Genomic DNA, 24,501 nt, shown 5'->3' on the forward strand with positions numbered 1-24,501 from the left:
ACTCTCCATCGGTGCAGTTTGTTTAAAAGGCTTACGGCGTTCCTGGTTCTTATACGAGGACAAGAGGGTTCGACTGTCCGTAGGAAAATAGCCCGGAGCCTTGAACCGACGCTCGTGCCAATGGTGCATTTGAAAACAATGGACTCGTCGTGGCGGATGATCTCAGCGAAGTAATCTTCACCGTAAGATATCCTCGCGAGCCTGCAGTAGTGCAGTTTTATTACCGACGTTCCGCGAGCGAGCAGACGGACATACACTTCCAGAGTCAAGTTGAAGGCTGTGGTATAATAGAAGAACTCTCGGTTATGCTCGTAATTACACACAACCATGCGCCTTTACCACTCGAATGAATGACACAGTCACACAAATATGCCGTAAGTTAAACATTTCACATTTAGACGTGAGCCATTCGACGCAGATTCGATTCGTTTCTCATTGACGAGCGTTTCTTTCCTTCCAACAAGCGACGAGGGATGATCGGTAAGAGACCCTCTACATCAACTCGGCACAACTCCGTACGAACACTATAACTTTGACACTTGAAGCGGTAGATGCGAACGAAGCAAAAAGCCGGTTACAGCAATAAAGTCAATGTCGAAGGTACGCTCCACGTAACCAGTGCCTGCAAATCGATTGACCAGCAACTCACGGTCGAAAGACGTAAAAAAAACAAGGAGAGACAATAGCGTAAAGGGTCGTGATCGATCGCTTCCATTGACGCGAAGGAAAACCGCGCGCGATTTCTTTCATGTTGAAAAGTCGCACTGCGCACCCCACCAAGCTTTCCCCAAGTTCCAACTATACCTACAGCATCTTTACCGATGTCCTCAGATTGCTCTTCCATCCGTTATCTCTCTTCGCTCTTCCAACCCATCGACGGTTTTTGCAACGACATCAAGGGAGCGCGCTTAAGCGGTTTCTCTCCACATCGCGAAGTCTCCGCAAGTTGGCTCTTGGTAAAAGAAATCGAGGCAGCATTTTTCAGCAGCTTCTGTTACAGGTGCGGAATGGGTAAAGAAGGGGGCGGAGTGAAGAAACGGGACGGCGCTCGCAGGCATACACCCGGATAATCATCATAAGATGAGCCGCCGCGCGGGGGAGTGGGTCACTAGGAGTCAAGGCTTCGGGTGGTCGATATTGCACCGCGGCCACCTCCTGGTGCACACCGAACGGCGCACGCCCCTGCCACCCACCACCTACGCCGCGTGTAGGTGTACAGGTGTTCGCCGAAGGAGAGGCGAGAGAGTCTTTCGACCTGCGGAACCTCAGCTGCTCGGCGCCATGCACCTCCTCCTCGTGACGCCGTTGGCATTTCGAAATAACAAAAACGGTATGACTCGACCAATCGGTGACGGGACTGAAGCTGGCAGAAAAACGTTCCAATGCTCGTTCGCACAAGGTAGCAAAGTCCGATAATAAAAATTTTGTGATACACCTTGGACTCCCAGTATTTTTTGTAGAATTATTAGAATAAAACTGGACTGCATTTTTTGTATTAATAAAAAGTTTAACACGTTTGGCTCATAGATTCAGCTTCGTCGACCAGTGACCTGGAGCTAAACCTTTGGGCGAAGTAAAACACGAGTTCCAGAGTGAAGAATTGAAAATAATGGCGGTGTCGAAGACATTGTCGAGTTCCATTGAAGTTTTAAGGAACTGTCAACTTCCATCCATGTGCAAAGGGAAAGTATTGGTGTATCTGTATTCTTGCCAGAGAAAAATGATGTCCGAGGATGTTTTTTTTTTTTGTTTGTACTTGACAGATCTTCGCGGAAAGAATGGCGACTCTCGTCGAGAGGAAATTTATTTTTCATATCTGCAGACGCTACATTGTACCGAATTGAAGCCCAGCTGTGCTGCTTCAACCTCCGGTAGGCAGCCTATATTGTACGATTTATACCGCCACGATGTTGTACCGACGTGTGCGTAAGTATGGGCGATATAATGCATGCGACCGCATTGCTAATTGCGGCTAATTAGGGTTAATTAAGGGGGCCAGAATCTACCTATGTAACGTTTCGAATCTCGAGGGAGCTACTCTTCGAATATTCCCGGATCCCAGGTGCTGCTGCTCGCGAAGCAAACGAGAAATCGTTAGAGAAGAGGAACATTATTTGTTTATACGTGATTACCAGGGTCTCCGTAAACTCCTCTAAATATATCTTACGCGGTATATACGGAAATATATGCGACGAGTCAAATACGATCTCGAAGAAAATCGTGTACCTACATCGTAAAGTTTGAAACTTCGAGGCAACACGGGCGCGACGCGTTAACATTTAGCCAATTGTCGAGTTTATAAATTCTAATCAATTTCGATGTGGTACGTATGTATACGCATACGTACAATAGTTTATATTTTACGATCACGCAAACCGTGACGTAATCTGCGAGCATGGCAGCTGCTCTACACGGGGAATTCAAAACGCGTTTGTTCAATTGATAATACTAAACGCGGTTACTCAGCTTTTATTACAACCCGATGGTATGAAACGAATGAAATATTTTCATCGATATTAAAAACAACCACGTCATCGAAACTGTCGTTGATTTTTAATATTATTATCGCATTTCACGAAAGTGTTAGCATTCCGCACGTGCTATGTAAATAGTTAACTACGTAAACATTTCTATACATAAGTATAAAGACCTGCTATCACGCATTCGTCATCGCGGATTTAACGACGAAGATCGCTCAACGTCGCAACACGATCTTTTTACCCGAAAAAAATTTCAATTTCGAAAAAAAAAGCTTCAATCGATAATGACAAGCAATCAATCTTTACTAAGCCTAAACGGGACGCGTCTTAAGCTATCCCTTAACTTTGAATCATCATGCTGGATGCCAAAATTAATACTAAAACTTCACCCAACGCACACTCGTTGAATACGATTTTTCTGCAGTACCTACAAGTAAGCCATGTTAGTCGTTTTATAATTTTTTACTATGAATTGTTCTGGCAAAGATGAAAGAAACGAAACGTCAGTGTTTAGTTTTTCAGAGGATGAGTTACGAGTGTTCGAGAAGAAAATTAGATAAATTGCACGTGCCGTTCTTTCAAATGCACTGTAATAAGTACAGAAATGCGGCGCAAAAGTAGTAATAAACTGTTTTGCGGGAGTTGGTGAAAAGGTGAGGAGTTCGAAAGTCTGGAGATCATTAACGGCACGAAAATAGCCGTAGGTACATATTCCGCATGATCTGCAGGCTAAATTCGTTTCGGATCGCTGCATTTATGCTCCCTGAAGACTCTGTGTGTTGTACCTGTATTTATATGTTACATGTAATACATAAGTCGTCGATAGATCCGTATACGCGATACATAACTGGATACATGTATACCTGCGTAGCTATCGAGCAAGGTTTGTTATCTGCCAGTCCCAATCGTGTAATTGCAATTCACCGTAACGATCATTATCTACGAGTATACGCGTATATTACAGCCTGACAGTGAAACAAGGAAATTCATATGTCGGTACACGGGCGGGCATTACACAGAAACAACGGGGTACGTAGGCCAACAATCCTCGCAATCAACCGCGGATCTGTTATTAGGTATATAGAAAGAGGAATAAATAAAGCCTCTTCATCCGCTCAAAAATATTCCAGAGCCAGAGGATCGATGTGTGTAGGGTGACTTTGTCGAACAATTGAAATATGCATTCGATCGTTGTGTCGACCACGCGGTATTTAATTACTGTGTAACTCTGTTCTTCGAACCTAAGAACAATGTCAATGATCCTGTGCAACGAATCGGTTCCATCTTTTTCAAACTCGTATCAAGGTATCAATCATCGGCAATTATCAACGGTAGTTGCACATATCAGTGATTACAACACCATTCCAGATTTTCATAAGGTTCGAAATTGATCGTTGGTTCGATTTCGATGGTCATGTATCTTTGAATTCTAGTAGAAAAAATTCATGTATAATACATTAAGAATCAAAATTTTTCTCTTATATTAATCGGTAGAAAGTTCTTTGTTTTTTATTTTTTTAAATAATCGGCAGATGACCCCGGCAATCAAAACCTGTACATTACTGCAGACAAACGTCGTTATTCGAATTGCTCGTCCGTTCGACAAGTCTACATCTATAACTTTGATAACGCGTAAAGCACGGCAGACTGCCCAAATGGGTTCGAATAATGTGCATTATATGTTATATGCTATTCAAATTTCCATCTGTTCGAGAACAGTGTGATAAGTTACTACTACGGAGATTACATGTGTGCCGGCGGTGCAAGCACTAGCGTAAACGTAACATATACTATATAATACGAATGGTACACGTAGCTCTATCTTATCTACAGGCTCTCATAATTGGTCCAATAACGTATACTTTATTACGCCTTTACTTACACTTTATGCCCTGTTTCCTTGTACTTATTGAGCGCGTATAACCATTTTACGGATGGTCGATATTCCTTTTTACGACTTCCAATCGTACCGCACAATTCTAGGGCCGGATCTTACCGAGACTCTAGACCAAGATCGCTGGTCAGCGATGAATCATGCATGTCGCCTAATCTATCCGAAGAATTATCTAATTATTATAGGTATATAAGAGATGTAAACAGAGTAAATACAGAGATACAGAGGATCAGAAATGTGCAACCTCTCGATATTTTCAACAATATTTTTTTGTTGCTCCGCAACCGTTTGATAAAGTTTCAGAGTGTATAACGAAATCAAATCTCGATATGAATATTCGCGACTTCCTTCCCGAGTGCCAATGAAATCGTACGGATATCCATGTTGCGACATCGGGCGTTGTTCCGATGCACCGAATTTTATAACGATGATACACCGCAGTAGGAAACGGAGCCGCGCAATTTTCCAGCACAGCGTGCATCGTCTTACCGCAAGTACCGATACCTACACCGAGTTCGCCTTACGACGCGTGTGTTTGGTCGAGCAGAAGGAATACTTATCGGGTAGCAAACGTCACTTTCTAACGAGAATTGCGAACAGGAATGAGTCAACAGGTTCGGATAGGTGGGCATTAGCCTGCACGTTGAGTGTTTGGAAGTCGAGTATTATCTGTCGGACATACGTATAATTATAACGTGCAACAACGTAATTTGCGAGCCAACCAGATCACGTTCCCGGCTTACATAATGTATAATACTTTGGCGCGGAATTTGATACCATTCTCATATTTATACGCCGGGCTGAATTAATTAAAATTCGCGGAAAAAAATTTCTCAAAAGAGCTTTCAACGTCCGCGTAAAATGGAAACTCTGTGATATTTTGACTCTGAATGAATAAAAATAATCCGGAAAGGCAAAGATCCGGCTTTGACGCGCAAAAGAATCGAGGAAACAAATTCTCCCCCGCTTTCAGCATCCGTGCCTTCTTCGTCCCTCGAGGTCTCAAAATTATATCTGCATTCGTGTTTAACAGACGGATGAAAAGGGTAAATGAAACCCACGCAAAATCGAAAAAAGGCGATTAGAAAGACTTTTAAGGCTTATCACGTTGTTCCCAAGGTACATGTTTTGCACATTTTATAGAGCGAGCTTGACTAACGTTTGGGAAATTAGAATTCAGAGAACATTCAAATTTCTTTTAAACCCCGTTTACTGTTCATCAATACAACAAAATCTTGAATATAACTGATATTCTTTATGCATATAAATTATAAACGATATTTAAGGACTTTACATAACTTTCGAAAGAGTAGATTTATCATAAAATGACAAGAGATCTTTTTTGAAGAGCGTTTTTCCCATATTACAAACAAATCACCCCCACGTTATTTAAATGTGAAATGGAAAATCGCGACGAGGCACCTCTAAATATTAATATTAAGAACTGAAACTTGGACAGCGTTGTTTTTTCGTCATTTCGAACAATATTTTCGACTTGAATTTTGAAAAAAAATCGTCTTTTTTGTTGATACGGTCTAATGTATATAACATTTAATTGTCACGGACTTTAAAAGTGCCGCTATTATACCACCACCGCAGTGACGAAAAAATACCGATCAAGATAAGCGAAAACAATGTACTCGTTATCATTTAACAATTCCTGGATCACGGCCACGAAAGTCCAGCAATAACAGTGCATCAATGACAAATATCACACGGCCGGTGGCGAGTACACCGCGTCGGTTTATCGTAGCCGAACAAAGTTTGATTATCGCTCAGGAGGCAATCTTGAGAGGCCGAGTTCCATGGGAAGTTAATTTTCTATACGGCAACCGCCGCAGCAGCAGAAGCAGCAGCAGCAGCAACGCCCACGCGATATTCTAAAAAGGAAGTAGTCTTGCTATGTTAAAAAATTTATAGATATACGCAATATTGTATTCCCATCGATTCAGGGGGCTGCTTTTTTTTCGCTGCTCTACGCCTTACGTGCACACCGTCACGATATTCCATCGCGTCTATTAGATATTTGATGATGAATTAATCTGTAACAGGATATACCGCAGCTGCACGCCCGACGCTGCGTTTTATTGTCATCGTAGGAGAGACGCAGGTTGTTGTAACGCGTCGGTTTCACCGCTGCCGCTGCCCTGTCCCCGCAGGCATATAAGGTACAATACGCAGAGGCCTGTGTTTCCATACTTAACAGGAATAACAGGTAAGGGGAACGGCGATGTTTTGAATTTTTTTTTTTACACACCATTTTTCAAATCACCGACAGGTTTCACGTCCTACAGCAGCAGCGGTACTCGCCCATGTCGTTTTATAACCTTGCGATTTATATTGCACAGGTTCTGTGCAGCCACGCCAGATTTTACGTTCATTTTCATCACCGGAGTAGACAGATAAAATTTGAAAAATATGATACGAGATAGTTCTGCGACGCATCAGGCAAAGTCATATTCGCTCACATTTTTCCATCCCATCGTATGAATTTCGTCCATATAATGCATATTATACGGATATTTCAGTCTAATAGTGCAGAGTTAGAATTTCCTGTTGAAATATAATGCAAAATAACGTAGAAGTAACAGTTTCCTTTCGCGCTATGTAGGTGAAAAATTTTCTTTTGAAAACGAACCGGTAATTGAATATTCGCGAATACTTCGTCGTCGTCAAAATTACTCTCGCGCAAAGTTCTTTTCATCAGTAGTAATACGGTTAAAAGGGAAAAAAATACATACTTCGAGCAGAGCACAGGATTATACAGTTTCCGACCTCGTTACATACGTTGATCAACCTCGTTGAATAAGTTTGTCGGTTTTCAAGAAACTGAAGAGAAATGAGACGCAATTTTTGCTCGAGTAGTCGATGATACTCGTTTCGTTAATGATAAAATAGATGAATTTACGCGCTACTAAATTGCACGTAGGTGAATCGTTTCAATGACTTGACTCTGGAACGAGAAAAAACATAAACATCCTCGAAATGAAAAGAGTAAGAGGAAAAAAAAAAAATTTTTTTAAATCAAGAACAGGATCGAATCGAGGAGTGGAATAATTAGAGGGATAGTTGAGCCCAGTTTTTCCAACCACACGCGTTGCAAATGGATTTTGAACGAGCGCGTTTCGACGATGCGTCGTCTCCTCGCACATACGCAATCTGCCACTCGTTGGATGACAAATATCCTAGAAGCTGTTACACATATAATACTTTTTACCTCAACTCGAGGTGATTCGACCCCGTACCACACACGAACTTGACGTTCTGCGGAAGAATAGTAGTAAAAAAAAAAGAAAATACAAGGCACTTCGTCTATTCCCAACTTCGAAAGACCTGAATATCAACTATACAAGCGCCTCGTTTCGTCCTCGCATCGTTTCACTTGAATTCAACCGTAATCACGTTCAAAGCTGAAGCTGTAAGGCGCGTCCCATATATTATAATAATATTCAATGGCAACGTTTACCTTGACAATGAGTCATTGGGGGGAACGTGGGTTTATTGTAATTAAGAGCTCTCGTTCCTCGCGAGACGATCGCAACAACCACGAGCTGAAAGTGTAAATAATAACAGCACGCGCGTGTTCGTAATCCATCGGTCGTTTTTGCAATGGAGAAAAACATTTTAAGTTGTACCAAAAGGGCGAAAATCCACCGCGGATTTAGGTCAAGGTGAAAAAAAAGTGGCAAAATAAAAAAAAATATTCCTCCTCGATCAATTAGCACCGCGGTTTAAGGCCACTCTTTGCCCTTTTAGCTCCACATATATATTATGTATATGTATATATCGTTTCTGCTGTGTATTTTCAACGAGGAGGCAGCAGAGCGTTTACTCGACTACCACTTATACTCTCGCTTTGCATTGCATTATACAATAGTCTCGGCATTATATATATAGATATATATATGGAGCTAAGGCTCCTGCATGTACGTACATGTATGAAAAGGTGGCTCATAACCTGAGGCTCGCTGTAGCGTAGTAAAAATAAAGTTTACAAAAAAAGAGAGAACGAAAAAAGAAAACGGAAAAAGATCGAAAAATAGAGGGGGAAAAAAAAAGAAATTACCCCGCAGTACAAAGGCCCACCGTTTATGTGCAAGTTTTCTCATTTCTTTTGCCTCAGCCCAGCTACCCTCAAAAGGGTACGTATATATAAGTAGAGCCTTCTGCCACGAAGGCTTTAAAACCCGAAAAAAAATAAACCCGAAAAATCGTCGCAACCGCTTATCGCTTCAGAGATTTTCTGACAAATAGCGGTGTAGATGGGATTCGGATCGGCGTATTATAAACAGAGTGTTGATCCGGGAACGCTGTAACAACATATAAATTCGAGAGCTGTTTTGAAAACGGAACACGTAGTACAATAACAACGTCGAATCGGAATACGAATTCAATCATCGCGTTACGATTGACTTAATAAATATGCGCACGGTGGGTTAATTAGACGATAAAACGGCGTGTAACTCGTTGTGTGATTAGTGTAAATGATAATATTACAAGCCATTTCGTGGAACGAGCATACGTTCAATTTAGTTATGCCGAATGTTGGCCGGTGGCTTCATTAAAGTGGAAACGAACTTGTGTAGCGTACGTCTATACGGTTAGTGGACGCTTTATCTCCCGAACAAGTTGGTCATAATTGGCGTTATTAGTGGCCGCGGTGTTTCGGCCGTTCGGTGTGTGAATCGGTGAACGGTTGAGACCGAGCTTGTCCTCCTGGTATGGCCAGGTGCGAGAGCCGAGCTGGCTGGCGAAATTCCATATAGAGGTAGGTATGTACGCGGGCACAGCGCTACAAGCCGTAACAACGAATCCCGGCCATGTCTCGTCTATTCCCACAAGTTATTGTTATAAATACATGCAGCAGTCCTCTTGCCCTTGCAAAAGCTCGGATGAATAAATTCCCGCGAGCTTGCGCCGCCGCACCGGTGTTGTAAAGTCGTTTTTAGTCAAGAAGGTGTCGGACCGAGCTCAAGTATAGCACGGAACGTGAGCGAGCAGTCGGCTAGACAACGCTGATGTTGATAGGCAGCGTTGTGATCCGCGGGTAGCAGCCACCCGGATGCCCGAATAAAACCATAATCATTATTCTATTATTTACGCTTATTTAACGAACGTCGAGATTGAAAAAAAAAAGCGGAAGACCCTTGACCGAACGAAAGATTGAAGGAAACAATGCCTTTTTTTGCAATTTTATACGATGACTTTTAGATCTAGCTGGGATTGCTGAGCATTACGTAATGTTTACTGAATTTCAGGCAATTTTGAGATTCCCGACAAACGATTTTTCCCGTAAATGCATTATCGGACCTCTTCGTTAGAACAGTGACTGGCATCTTTGATTTGGAAAAGAGACTGAAACCTGACTCACGAGCTATTTCCTTACACCTACGTGCGCGTGACTTTCGTTTAAAACGCCATTGCAAGTGAATTGATTTCTCGAAGATTCAACTTGCAGGAAGAAGGAAAACCGAGCACTATCTTCTCGATTAAAATGATGAATGGCGCGCGATTCAGACTTATTTCACTCTATGTATCATTTCAGTATTTAGTAATTGCTTCGAACGAGCTGATCAAATCTCTCAAATATATCACTTTTATAGGCCGCGCGCTCAAACTTGTCCTAGATTATTTTTACGAGAACGAAGAAAATTGAATAATTATACTATACGGCAACAGTTTTACAATCGCATAGTTATACAAGATACACTCGAATCTTTTCAAGTGACACTGAGCCGATTTCGGAAGGGTTCGTTCCGAAAAACTTGAAACTCGAACGAATCAGCTGACGAGAAAGCCAACCGACGGCAATGTAACGTGGATTAAATAGTTGCAAAAGTTCCCTCGATGTCGTTGTAAATTCCGAGTAACAAACCAACGCGGTAAATAAGCAGAGATAAGAAAGAAGTCTACGAAATGGGGTATTAATACGTAGACGAAGTATCAAACTACCTGTGGAACGTCATGGTGGCGGATCGACGAGGTTCCGAAGCGTTGCCGACTTCCCTGATTACCGGTCCGGGTGTTCCGGGTACTTTTAGAAGGTGACAGGAGGCGACATGGTGTCCAGGGTCGTTCGAAGGGTGCGGAGACACGCCGCCCTGGACGGTGCAGCCGCCCTCGGAAAGGTGGCGAAGAAGAGGTCGGCGCATATCGCGATGCGGAGCCTCGGCGGCCTCCAGCTCCCTCTCCTTTTCCTCACTTCCTGCCTTCCTCCTTTTCCCGCGCGGCACGCGCCCGGAGTTCGCCTCACTTCGCGACCCTCTTGTCAGGAGTTTACCAAAAGCACGGCACCCGCGGCGGCACGTAACACGTTGTCAATCGGAGCCGGCGGAGGATATTCGGCAGCTCTGACTGGTCCGGCGCGTCGCTCGCGACTAGAGCACACGACAGTTCGCGCCGCGCTGGTCCACCGTCCACCTCGATACGATACGGACAGCCTCAGCCAACCCTCGCTTCGTGCCTACACCGACTTCGTCTCACTTGCCGCCCACCCGCCGGTAGCCACGGATCTCCTCTTCGGCTTACGGTCCTCGCCGAAAACTCCCTGCGGGGAGAACCGCTGCGCTCGTGTGTGGCGCTACCGCTCTGCCATCTGTCGGCGGCTTCGCCAAGCTGCGGCCGCGCCGCTTCTAAGGTAATGCAGGGATCCTGGATGGGCAGCGAGTAAGACGAAGACGAAGAAGAACGCAGGGATCTATCATCTTCTTGGTTAGTTTCTAAAATAAAACTAGAATGAATGTCTAAAATATTCGAGGGAAACTCATGATTTCGAACGAGGATCGTGTCGTTTAAATCTGGTTTTCGAAGGTGCGCGCTAGCGGTATACGATTAGTTCGTGAATTACCGTCAGCGTTTTGCGTCGGTATGAGTGACACGCTTGATAGGAAAGATTTCGGTATCGCTTTGCATGTTGTGTAAAAGGCGCCGCAATGGTGTGATATAACTATTATATTTATGGAATAGCACTCGTGAACAACACTTTCTGCGGTAAAATTATAATCGTTCATGATAATACGAAGCGGTTTCAGTGCCTGTTATTTTTAGAGTGTCGTTGAAGTATTTGTGGTAAATCGTTCAGTTTTTAAACAAACACCACGTGTTGTTCTGTCTGAAAATATCTACTCTTATTTCACTTTCTTCTTCTTTCTACTTCTAAAATACTTGGAGAGACTCGAATAATGTAATTTCGCACTGATTTGATCGGTGAAGAGAAAACTTTGTTCTTTCAAACGTGTAAATTGTAATTAATTTACAAATTCCTGTATAAATTACAAGGTGCAACGATCCTGATCTATTGATTGTGCGCACGGTAGAATGAATAATAGCGCAGATAAGCCCTGTACGATTATAACTGCAATTATTTCCCAAGCGTTTCACACGCGCCAGTCGTTTATCAGTTTACTGTATCCCCCATTCGCAATCGGTGGGTATATATATACCTTGCATACAAATACATTTCCTGTGGGTAGCGGGTGTTACATCACACCTAGTTATGTTCTTTCGTCATGCTTCGAAACAGAATCAGATATGAAAGAGCAATCTCGTGAAACACGATTATCGGTGTGTACGTATAGGTATATATATATATATATATACATTTTGTACGTACTATTATCGAGTAGGCTGGAGTAACTTTTCAATTTGTGGAGGGATATAACAGTTCAGTGAATTTGAATGGTTCTACGGTAGACGAGCAGGGCGTGTGATAAGTAAATAGTTTATTGATTGATTTTACACATTAGTAAAATATATGAATATGATGATTAACGAGATATAACATTATTAAATCTTAATAGCGTTTAAATTAATGGGTATATACGTATTTGTGTCTGTGTCGTGTTTATGTGTACCGTCGTACGTACACGTACACATGCGTGTTAGACACATGTATACGGTGGTTCATATTTGGTGAGAGTAAGAGTACGTATAGTCTGATATAAGAATCTTTAATACAATATATAATATAACAGTAATTAAATAACATTCATATTTTTTCTTATTTTTTCTAACAACTAAATATTGTCTAACGTGGAACAAACTGGGCATCCGTTCACCAATTTGTTGATACAATTATTTTATTGGGATTTTGGAGAACTTGCCCGGGAGTCGAAAAATAACAAAAGCAAAGTTCAACGGTTATTCAAGAAAATTCGGCATCGTATACTTCTTTCCAGGAAAAGGAAGCTCACAGCGTTAGTCGACGAATAATTTTGATCGTCAGTAAAATTCGTGCTACGAAATTTATTTTTACGTATATTTTTCAGCCAAACGTGATCTGCAAAGTTATGTGCAAGCATAATTTGCGGCTTTTGAATAATACTTCAATCTACGCACTACCAGTGTACTGAATAATTTCGTATTAAATTATCGCGTGCGTGCATTCGAGCTAAATTATTTTCAATCGAAAGTATTTCCATGAATTTAGATTACAAATTTAAGTTTCAATTGCGCATCGAATTAGGATGATTGTAGCAACACCCACGTTTCTCGCTCGGTATAACAATTTCGATAAACAAATCGCGTTTCAATTAAAAACTAATTAAGACATTGGGAATCTAAATCATCGCTCCCAAAAGCACCATTATTCCGCACGTATCTTATACCTTTTATTTCCACAAATTGATCCGACCTGCTCAGTAACTCCCAAAAAATGAGGCAAAAAACTTCCGACTTATCGTTTGCCCGAAACGCAATCGTGATTGACTAGTGAAAAGCGTCGTTGAAGTATTGACTGTAAATTATAAGTGCCACGCAGATGATTCTGAACAAACCAAGTGTCTCGTTTGCGGATCGATCCATTCATGTTGCGATAAAATCAGCGAGAATGTGTGGATACGTTTGCGCAGAAGCCCTCATTAATTCTACATAACAGTGCTTTAACACAGCCTTTGATCGTACCGAGCGCGTGGGATGTAAGATGCAAATCGATAAGACGCAAATGAGAAATAAAAAAAATGAAAAGAATATAACATAAACAAAAAAACAAGCGGCGAAAATAACTGGTGCCTTTATTACTCAATTGTTCGGATATGTTCGATGCGAGCTGATCCATGATTTCACCCCAGCATCGCTAATTCCAGACTCCCAGCTAGTCGTCGGATCAGACGAACCCGTAAATTCGTTCATCCGTACGAGCGGTTCCTTAGATTGGATCTGCGAACGCGAGTCCCGACGGCAAACGATCGTTCTACGACGTATTAAATAGCAGAAAATGAGTCGATAAAGTATCTGAAACTTATACGATATAACAAGAGGTTTGGTAACGGTTTAAAGTCTAGCCTTAAATCACTGCAGCCGCGGTACGTATACGAATTAAACCGCAAACTCCTCTCTATAAGAATATTATAGTGATACGTGCTAGCTGCTAGAGTTCGCGTTCTAGCAACGCATTCGTCTCTTATCGTCTATGCATCCTCTATTTTCTCTGCAGGCGCTGCAGCTTCGACCTTCCGCAAGGCCGTGAACTAGCAGCCGATCTGCGGCAGCATCGAGGCTAGCCGGAAGACCCTCGTCCAGGCGAAGACGCCCGACGACCCCGATGACCGTGCTCCGGAACCTGACGAGGAACCGCTCGAAAGATTCTGCTGGGATACCTGGGCTGAGTTGAGAGTTTCCCGGGCCGGCGTTCCCTGCACCGATCCCAAATCGCTCTCCGATTTCCTCTCCTTCTGCTGCTGCTGCGGCGAGTACTTCATTCTGCGGAAAGGTACGAAGATTATGCTTTGAGTTTTTACACCCTGGAAATGGATGAATATTTGTAGGTTTTTTTATGCCGCAAATGATTAGTAGTTGAAAAAATTCTGGGTAATACATTTTTACGCATAACGAAGTCAACGCAAGCGGTTACGCTAACTCAAATTGCGTACACTCTCGTCATTCTGGATATTTGGAATCGTTCCGAGGCCTAACGATAGCCGACTGGTCTCAACTACCGATCGATGGTGACCGTAGGACCTCTTTGACCAGTTTTAGCCAATTTAGGCTGCTACCGGATCAACATGCCCGATAACCAGTTCTCTGGATGGCTTTGTCGGAATTAGGTCGACGCGTTATTCCGTCTAAGGAGCGGTGAAAGGCCACGCGGTATTCTTTCTTGATTGACAAACATCGGGCGACCCGACCGTGCACCTATCTAAGGTGATCCTTGCGCTTTTTATGACGCGATTGAGCGTGATTACAGGAGTTAATTTTACCGGAGTGTGAGTTCGATCGTTCAGAAGAATTATTGACTAGACACTGATGATATGCAGAAAGACGCTTGACGCGGTAGAAGAGATTTTTTTATACGTGAGCCTCGGTCGTCGACCTTCGAAAATTAACTTTCATTTTTTTCCTTGCTTGTTTCTATTTGGGCAAAACTTTATCGACAGTCTTGTTCCATCTTATCCGGTTGTGCGATTCTTTATCCCGATCTCTGGACGAGGTCGAGACCCGTCCGATCTACCAAATGATAACGTTTTCTGAACAAGGTTTTCAAAACTATTGAAATGAGCTGTAGCTTAAATATACTAACGTTCCTCCCTTGAACTATTCCACGAAAGTAATCATGAGAGTGATTATCGCTATCGGATGGTGGAATCTTCCTCTTAACCGTTCAATAAACCATTCCCGCATGAACCAATAACATGCCGCCTAATATTTGGCTTCACAGAATCCAATGGCTGACGTTATTACGACTCCATTAGGCGACAGAGATTACAGTCGTCGTCCTCGCTCTTTACAGCTTCCTCGTTTCGCGGATAAACATATCTGTTAGTCATATAACGAACGTGGAGGTCAGTTCGTGGCGTAGCAAAAGTTTTATTCAGCACGTTGATGATGGGTTATAACAACGGCGGTGCGTCGAAGATTTTACATTATAACGCCGAGTGTTGCGTAGACTAGCAAAATTATTCCATCTAATCAGCAAACTTTGGATGTAAAAAACGCGTCAACCCCTTAATCTATAATGTTTCGTAGAGTGGGTGTAGGGCAAGGTGAATAGAAGATTATCGTGTGACCTGGAAAAGTTTCTCCGTTAATTAATTAGTCTGCGGTTCATTGTGATTAATGCAATGGCCTCGCCTCTGCTGCGCGGGGGCTTATTTGCGCAACTTTGATTACGAACATGACGTAAACACTGCTGTATTACCAACGTCAAGACTACACAGGAATAGCTCCAGCATAGAGCAATCGAGTCAATTCGGAGTCAAGGGGATCCAAGTTTTTCACTCATTTTTTACGCTCCATTGCTGCACCGTACTTAAGAGTCGCCTGAGGTCACGCCTCCGCTATTCCTCTCTATAACCGTCTCTGAGCTCCTATCTCTACGATGGTTAGCTCGTATCGTTTGCCCTTGTCCTACTGTTAGTCGAGCTACGATTTACGAGCTACGACACTCCCCGTTTCTGGCGAGTTTCGGGAAGAGGATAAGCTGGAAGCTAACTAAACGTCAAACTGCACCCTGAAACGTCTAGTTTCGAAACAGGGCGTGTAATTCAATGTTTGACAGTTTCGAGTTAATGTGGACTAATTTCGGAAAGCCAATTCGTCGCGTCAGTCATCTAAACTTTACGGCCACAACAGTACAACGCGGTGATTTGATGGTAATAGTGTTTTTATTGCAAAAGATTGACTATGTCAGGGATTGAATTCTAATTAATAACTTTTTTCTACTGAACTAATTGATGAACCAGCCTAACTGAGATTCGAATATTGATTAGGAAGATAACTGCACAGAGTTTGGAAAGACAGGATATCTGACGATTTAGAATTAAATAATGGTCGCTGAGTACTGCCATCGTTTTATTACAATTTTTCCTTAGTTAATAGTTAATTAGAGTAACCGGTTCAGAATTCACATCTGGGATAATATCCTCTAGACCAATGCGGTCAATATTTCCTGTATACTTCCGAGAACATTGAATTACAAATTGCGAATACGATGTGGTTTATTCGTGTATTCCCCAGAGTTATATTTATACAGTGTATCCGTAAACGAGGAGGAAAAAAAACGAAGAAATTTCCCCAGAAGGGAGATGTTTGAATGAGGAAATCCAGAGAGCACCGCCTTACTCGTTTATATACATATTTATATCAAGTTTTTTCGCAAAGCGATTACATCAGCAGGTCACGTGTATGGTGTAGTACATAAGGTGTGCACGGACCCACGTGCGCTTGTATAAATAACGTATCTTTCCGCCTTCGATCTTGTCATATTTAAAGATAGACCGCGTGACGCGTTAACCATGTGCGATGGAATCAATTCCCTTCACCCGTCGCATCAGCATCGAGCTGTTATGCCTGTCTCACGTCGTATAGTCTAGCTACGTTTCAAGCGGAGCTCCCAGCGGCTTAATGAGCTAATGTCGTTACGATCGTTACTGTCATTACGATTAAACGCTATTAGCGTTCGCCCTCGGTGCTCGGTAGGTAGATATATGCAGGTATAAATATCCGCCGCACCTCGTAACGCGTGTTATATACATGTACACCTCGTACTTCCGCGTACATCCTATAGGTACGTGGATAAAGAGCTCGGAGAAGGACTTGACCCGAATTCGGCCGAGACGGAAGAATGGAAGCTCTTAAACTAAATCAACGGAAAGAAATCTGCGGGGGGAAAAAGTGGCGTCGAAAACATTGCGCGAATCTGTCACTCACGTGTCTCGACGAGGAGTTTCCGAGTCGCGGGTCGCGCCTGCGTCGCTACGCCCTACGTCGTCGTTGCTCTCGAGGATCCGGAGGCCAAGCCCACGACTAGACCTACTTTTCTTCCACGATGGAGATCTGGGACAATGATTCTACCCGCAAACTCCAATTGGCGGTATATTATTTTTATAAAACCATCGCGAGTATTCGGTATGGAGCGCGATTTTTGTACCACCCCGGAAAAAAGATCTACCGGTATACCTAGACGCTGATTAAGATTGAACCTCGGATTCAGGAAGCGATTATCTACAGCGTGGACTTACGATTAATCGACTACGGCGCGTGCGGCTTCAATGAAAGTAAAAGTCGAATCAAACGAATTACCGGATTAGGCCGCGAGACCTTTTGTGGGACGGCTTTGGTAATTTTTTTTTTTTACCTTCTCAGTGTTGAGCAATGTTTCCGATGATTTTGAAAGTGACGAACGTTACGGTAATCGCTGGGGACTGGATTTGTCCTTTGGTAAAGTAACAAGTTCTGAAATCGCTGCTTATGGCGTAATGCAACTGAAAACACTTCACACTTATCAATTTGCAGTGGCAAAACAACATGAAAACTAACCAACCAATCAAATTAGACCGGAAATTGGTCCATCGCAAGCCCCTCACATGCAAAGCGAATGGAATTGAAATCCAAGACTTTGTTCTTATAAAATTTTTGAGTAATTTCCAAAGCAGTACCGCACAATTGACGTTACATGATTATAATTTACATGATAAATGTAAAGGTATTACCTAAGCGGAAGAATCTTGGCTTGTCGGTACTTTTGCAAATCTCTCTACTTGCAATATAGGCAATAAAAAAAAGAGAAAAAAAAACTCTGCCAGACGTATTTTTACACGGCATCTGAATTTTTGGGATATTGATCTAGCTGCACGGTATAAGCGTATATAGGAGGCTGGCTGAATCTAGAGTAAACAAAATGCCAAATAAAACAACACACGGAGGGGCAAAGTACACAGCTTCGGTACATACTGCAGAGATACGTCGACGAATACAAGTGAAAATTCCTTTGCCAGCTGTCTCTCTCCCCGGCTCGGCTCCTCTCTGTGTACATATAACATATACCGCGTGCGCTTCGTAATCGATGGATACCGGCTGCAGTGGCCTAGTTTTCAGTATAATCTGTTTTATTTTCCCACTTTTATGTCCCGCTGGCTAGTTTGCTGTTCTGCCTCAATTTATACTCGTTTATTTATACGTATGCAACCACTATGCCTAAAATGTAACGCGTCGACACGAATGACTTTAGCTTTTTGCCCAAACGCGATGCCAACTTTATTGATTTAAGGTTTTTAACAGAATCGGGTCGATTTATTCAATGAAAGGCTTCTCCTGTTTTTTTTTTTTTGTTTATTTTATTTTTTCTTACTCAGTTGGCTGCAATGACTTATTGAGTCATTCCATTTTTTTTTTGTATAGATAGGTACTTGTTCAAATGAATTGTTGCTGCAGAAATTGTCTTTTCGTCGTCATATCTGCAATATTCATTACCCACGGATGGCCTATTTCGGAATGCTCTTCAAATTGCATATTATACGAATAAACGTAATGGTACATGGTGAAAAAGTAATTACAACTATTCTATAGTGGAAGATTGGTTATTTTTGGAACAAGAAATCGATTGGGTAGATAAGACCAGTTGAACGGAAAAAGAACAAGTGGGTAATTTGGCCGACCTTGATGAGCCAGCCTAAAATATGCCCGTTCGAATACGTTTCAAGCTCGCAATAAAAAAAATATTATTCATAGCTATGCGACTCACGAGACGTGTTAATATCCCGAAAACCACTAGACCGATGAATACCAAAATTTAGTTCGTTATTAGCTAATTGTAAGACGAGCCACGTCGACTGAGCCAAAAATCATCAAAATCCGTTGGTCGATCTTCGAGGTATCGTAATTGTTATTTCTTTTCGATGTTGTTAGTCAAATAATTTGAAAACTCCGTGACCGATGACATTCAAAATTCAGTCAATTCTAGGCGGTAAGCCCTAAACGTTGGAATCTGTTTAAATCTCAACTGTAATTTTCAGAACGATTACAATAATTTAACCTTCTCTCTTTTTTCCTCGATAAAAGGAGAGCGAAAAGTTAAAAAAGCATCTAACTGAAACCTTAGCGACGGACTTCAGACTGTGTAACTGAAATGAACGATCCTCACGTAACGCAGCATTGTGTTACGTGTTACGTCAAGGATATGAAAGAGAAGAAGAGATAAAAAAAAAAAAAAAAGAAACCGCAATAGAAGGTTGAAAACTGTGTTCACCGCAATGCGATCACGCGTTACGCTTTGTAGGCTGTACGTAATGTGAGTTAACAGAATGAATGAAAGAAACAAATTGATAGTGAAAAATAATTCAAGTGACTCGTCACTTACCTGGAGCCTCTCGGATTGGCCTCGCGCGTCTGGTTTTCGTTAGGAAGGAACAGAAAGTAACCGAAAGGAAGGCACACACTGACGGGGCCCTTCGGGCTGATTCGAGCTGATACCACTCTACTCCCTCCGCGAGTCTGCGCGGTTTAGCACCATGTAGGTACCGGTGTGCAGGTGTAGGTGTGTAGGTGCGTAGGTGTGGAGGAGCGCCGGTGCACAAGAAGAGCGTCGTCGCAACGCAACGCCTGCGTTGTGTAAGGACGGCGAGAGACGCGATCGCTGCAACGAGCTCTGTATCTAATTGTAGGCTAACACACAGCGATTGCCGTCCCCGTCGCGTCCCCCGAACGCGCATGGCTCCGAGGAGCTTTCGTGGCATTGGGCCGAATCGTCGCGACGCTGAATCGACCCGGGTCTCCGGAAGCGCGGACCAGGATTCGCGCTTTCCGAATCCGGTTCCATCCGGATCTTACTCGAGGAACGCGGTTCTGATCACTACGGATGGATATGTTCAATGGGCTCTTTGGCCTGCGTAGACGTCGGCTATTGTGCTAGATTTGTTCCTTGTTAGGTCGTCTCTATGGGATTGGTTCAATTGGCGCAATTATCAGGGGACCGGTACACGAAGTTGACATCTTCACAAATGGGGAGTGTACCGATTTTACCACTTGTCGTTTCGGGCGAATGAGGTTTGATTTTTCAGATTTGTGCGAAAAGTCACTTACGCCGAAAACTCATTTTAGTTCATTGATCGTCGTCAGTTCAATATGTTTGTGGATATATATTGAAATCGGCGAATTACTGGAATTCATTTTTTAGGAGTTTTGAAAACTGCCTAATATATAGTAGTGAATTAGTTTGGATATATTTTCTACAATTTATAAAATACATTTTTTGCCAATCGAATAATATTATCGATAAAAGTCGTGCCTCTAGTTAGAACGTAATTCTATTTGAAATATTGCAACAACTGCACGTCATCTTTTAACCAAGTTTCGAACTTTTTTAATTTTCATTTGATGTTGGTGCAATGACACATTGATGTTAAAGGTTTATTAGCTAAAAAAAAGGATTTGATATTACAACCACCAAAATTGTAGCGTCCACAAATATAATCGCACTGAATAATTACTTGCACCATATTTTTTTGTGATTCCAACAGCATTCGAATCGTTACTGTAACTATACCAATTTCACTAGGATTTCCCTGTAACTTTCACCAATGGTACTTTTCTCGGTGATGGATGAACTAAAATGACTTTCAGGTAGATCGGATCTTGGTACATGACATTCCAACTTATTATCTTCATTGTATTAAAACTAACGTGTGTTCTCAAATATATATACAGCTGCAACTCATGAATATCTATTTTGTAGTAAAAACCTAGCTCGTACACTGGTCCCCTTCATGTTTATCGCAGGTGATTTTGCGGCTTGCGAGTTACAGGCGAGCTGCGATTCTAACCTTCTACAAAAGTCAGATAAAAGGCAGGAAAAGGCCACGCCGTTTGAAAGGGCGCACTGTTTCGTTCGGTGATAAAGCATTATGCACAGAAACCTGTATGCACGTAAGCAGTTGGGTCGATGGGAAATTTTATGTCTACATAACGTTTGTGCATACAGCCGAGGGACAAATCCTCGTTTATCCCTTCAATCACTGTATGCTGCACGCGTATAGACCGGAGCTGATACGTGTATTTTATAAATCCTCTGCTTCCCGGTATATTCACGAACGGTGAAACGAGTGATGTTAATTTGGTTACAAATGCCTGGAGAATTTTTTTAAAATTTAGCCGTATTAATTCGAACATAAAAATTGTATACGTTGTGTGAAAAAAAAAATTTCACAACTCGAACCTAAGAATAAGCGATTTTGGCCGCCAACTGAAAGTTAAAAAAAAGGTTTTTCTCAATGAATGAGTGCTATGTAGAAAATGGCGAACCGTTTCTCCACTAGTGGGAAAAAACAGTTTTTGCCCACTATAGTGGATGGACATCTCGCCACTAGTGGAGAAATGGCCAACTTCACACTCACTCAGAATCGTCAGTTTTGCCCACTCGTTGCACAATATACTAAACTTTGAAGCTCGTGTCGTATCGTCTAAGCTTGAATGTATCGTATATATTCACAGTGTACGTATGATAAGCTCATATACGTACGTCGCGAGTATATAAATAGTTGTTTGCTGCCACGATCAGGTTGACGGCGTGATCTGATTTTAAACTGCCGGATCTTCCGGGCAACGACATCACTGGAGTTTAACTCAAGCGATGCATTACTCGGGTTTCTAGGAATTATGTAGGTACCCGAGTACAGAGCGAACGCGGTGCAAAGATAATATCGGAAATAACTTCCTCCACAGGAATGCCACGTCGCGCGCAAAAACCATCTTCGCAATTAACAGTCCAGACACCAAACATCTTCCATATAAACGATTAATTTTTACGTCCTTTCCAGGAAAAACACTCACTTATTTGTTCGCAAATTTTGAACGCTTGCTTTGGTTGCACGAATTCGACTCCATCGATAATTGTATGTCCATAATTTACCGAAAAAGCGTAACGGAATTTTCGCAATAATGTTTAAAGTATACAATAATTATACAGCTAACGCTGCAGCTTTTGCGGTAGTAAGCAATAAACTCGGATGCAAGACGATCGGGAAATTTATACAACAGATTGTAAAGCGCGGCAAATTTTCCGATCAAGTCGCAAATACTCGAGGTTGAATAACTCACCATTGACGAGTGATGGTCTTCGAATACATGGCACTTCTGGGGGTCATCGGGCTGCTCGGCGTCGGAGGTACAGAGCTGTAGTTCCGAAACTTGGCAGACAGTGATGCAGATGTTGGAAGTGAAGTATAGGAACGATGCCGGTGAGGGCTTTGGATGGAATGCTTAACGTTCCGTAACTTGATCTTGTGATCTGCAAAGTTCTTCCTCAGTTCGTCCAAGTTTTTGAGAGTCATCGGGGACGCGGGTACCGAGCTCGGAGCTTCGTGTGACCCTCGAGACGTCTTCACAGGCGAGTTTGACCGGGAAGAATGACGACGAGAGCCATGGTGCATTATGTTGGTCCACGATCGCCTCGACTTGGTCTTCTCGTAGGTGAAATTCCTGTCGGAATCTTCCGAGCTCGCCGTATCCAACGGACTGTAAGGTGATTGAGATAACGAATTTCTGTCGTACCATTTCCCCGGCGAAGAGGCGGTTGAGCTCGAACCTGACACCGAGGTAGGCCTGTGACGAGGATGAGTGAAGTTGTGCAGGACCGACTTGGACTTCGAGTTTAGGAAGACCGGACTCTCCTGGTTTGGGCTGCTTCGAGACGACCCAGGGAAACTCGTGGGAGAGTTTTGCTCCGAGCTAGTCGGGTCCGGGGTCTTTGGACCTTTCAGAGACACCGAGCTGAAGGCTCGAACTAACTTGAGTCCCAGGCAATTTTTCGATTTTTGTTTACCGCGTTTCGAGCTCGCTTTCCCACCGTTTTGGGCTCCCTCCTCTTCGTCCGCAGAGTGATCCTTTAGACGGTTCATATTGTTCGTTGTGTTCGAGCTGCAGGGCCTTCCTTTCGTTGTGGGTAGATTTGTAGCCTCGTACGGAGAATTAGATATTTCGCCAGCAGAAATATACAAGTGATTTCACCTCACGTTAAGCAAACTCCAGACGCCTCCGGGGTAGTACATGGGTCCGTAAATCGCGAAATGTGTGACACCACTGGGATCTGGACGCGATTTGTACTTGACGACTTGTCGCCTCAGTCATCACTCATTCGACAAGCTACTGAACCGAATGAAATTGTATCTGTATCCCGGAGCTTGCAATTTCCTCGAGCCGAACCGCACTAAAACCGCTTTGCTAACACGACCGGGACGCGCGGCAGAGACGCTGGAAACACACAAACCGCATCCTTCCTGCAGCCGCCTATCGAGTACAGACCTTTGCTCGCGTAATGTTGCGACATAGATTACTTCGCTATGATAATTCAGATTTTCCCGTGGCAAAAGATAGCGAGATTAAGGGCTCGATTGTTACTCGCGCCCCGACTTATATCTCTGCAGAAGGTCCGGCCTTTGTCTGCCCCCGCGTCTGACAAGGTCTTCCTCTTCCTGGTAAAACGAAACGAGTTTACTCCTCCGTCGTGTTATTCACTCTTCCACAATATTCACGTACGCGTGCAGCTATATGCTTAAAAATCGGAGCTGTTCAACAGCCGAGCACGCTTTTAAGAACCATCACGCACTATACACGATATGGAAGTTGAGAAAACGCAGAGGGATTCCTTGAGAGGTCGGACAATATCCTGAATAGCGCGCAATGTTCGTATTTGGAACACGACTACAGAATATCCGTTTTCTTCGGTATTCGAATCAACGCGTTCAAAGTGTTTTGTCCTGACTCGCATGCTTTGTGGAATGTGTACTATATTAAAGCGTTGCGGTGTGATAAAAATTTTATGATGACATTCAGTGTGTCATTGCGATTATGTACATACATTGTGAAAAACGATATAACTCGTACCGATGGATGATGTTGAATCATTCGAAGTTCACATTCGACCACTTTCATTTTCTCTTTCATCGACCAACTCACTTTCGATTGTAGACATATCGCAGTGATAACGAGAGTATTGAGACAATATGGTTGTTAAAATATTGTTTGCCGTTAACGGGGGAAAAACTTCCTTAACCTTAAATGAATATGGTAAAGAGGAAATTCCTGGGAATTTCCAAGTGGTTATTGACCTTGTCAAGATTGAATTAAATATGGAGCGATGATAGCGTGGTCGGAAACCTATGAATGATCGTGAAATACTGCCATGATTATAACGCATGTGAGTGATTTCATGCGTCAAACGCATCTAACTGTGGTTGACCACATTTATGAAATGATAAAATTACTACACAAGCGATTAGTTCTAACTTTTGTTACAATTAATGGCCCGTAAAAAATTTCAATCCATTTTATCGGTATGAATTTGAAACATCAGATCTTCGGAACTGATTGAAAACCACAAAGAACTGAGTTTCGATAACAAACGAGAAATAGCAACGC

At 42.7% G+C, this 24,501-nt stretch overlaps 1 protein-coding gene and 1 long non-coding RNA gene across 3 annotated transcripts in view; one reads left to right on the forward strand and one right to left on the reverse strand.

Annotated features, from left to right (window-relative positions):
- The window catches only part of LOC124187998 (rap1 GTPase-activating protein 1), a 140,018-nt gene extending 117,486 nt beyond the window's left edge, over positions 1 to 22,532 (reverse strand). Inside the window, exon 1 of one of the 2 annotated variants that reach the window (XM_046580235.1) lies at positions 22,183 to 22,532. In XM_046580235.1, the coding sequence (XP_046436191.1) occupies positions 22,183 to 22,514 (332 nt within the window). In that variant the 5' untranslated portion in view covers positions 22,515 to 22,532. Of the gene's footprint in view, positions 1 to 10,326; positions 11,093 to 22,182 lie in introns of those variants that run through there. The other variant, XM_046580236.1, reaches the window with a different exon arrangement.
- On the forward strand, positions 1,252 to 10,439 carry LOC124188001. The gene is made up of 3 exons (XR_006872213.1): positions 1,252 to 1,399; positions 1,528 to 1,926; positions 10,310 to 10,439. It is a non-coding gene; the product is annotated as an uncharacterized LOC124188001 (long non-coding RNA).
- Positions 22,533 to 24,501: the final 1,969 nt, after the last annotated feature.

This window comes from Neodiprion fabricii, chromosome 1 (assembly GCF_021155785.1).
Source record: "Neodiprion fabricii isolate iyNeoFabr1 chromosome 1, iyNeoFabr1.1, whole genome shotgun sequence".
NCBI classification, from domain to species: domain Eukaryota; kingdom Metazoa; phylum Arthropoda; class Insecta; order Hymenoptera; family Diprionidae; genus Neodiprion; species Neodiprion fabricii.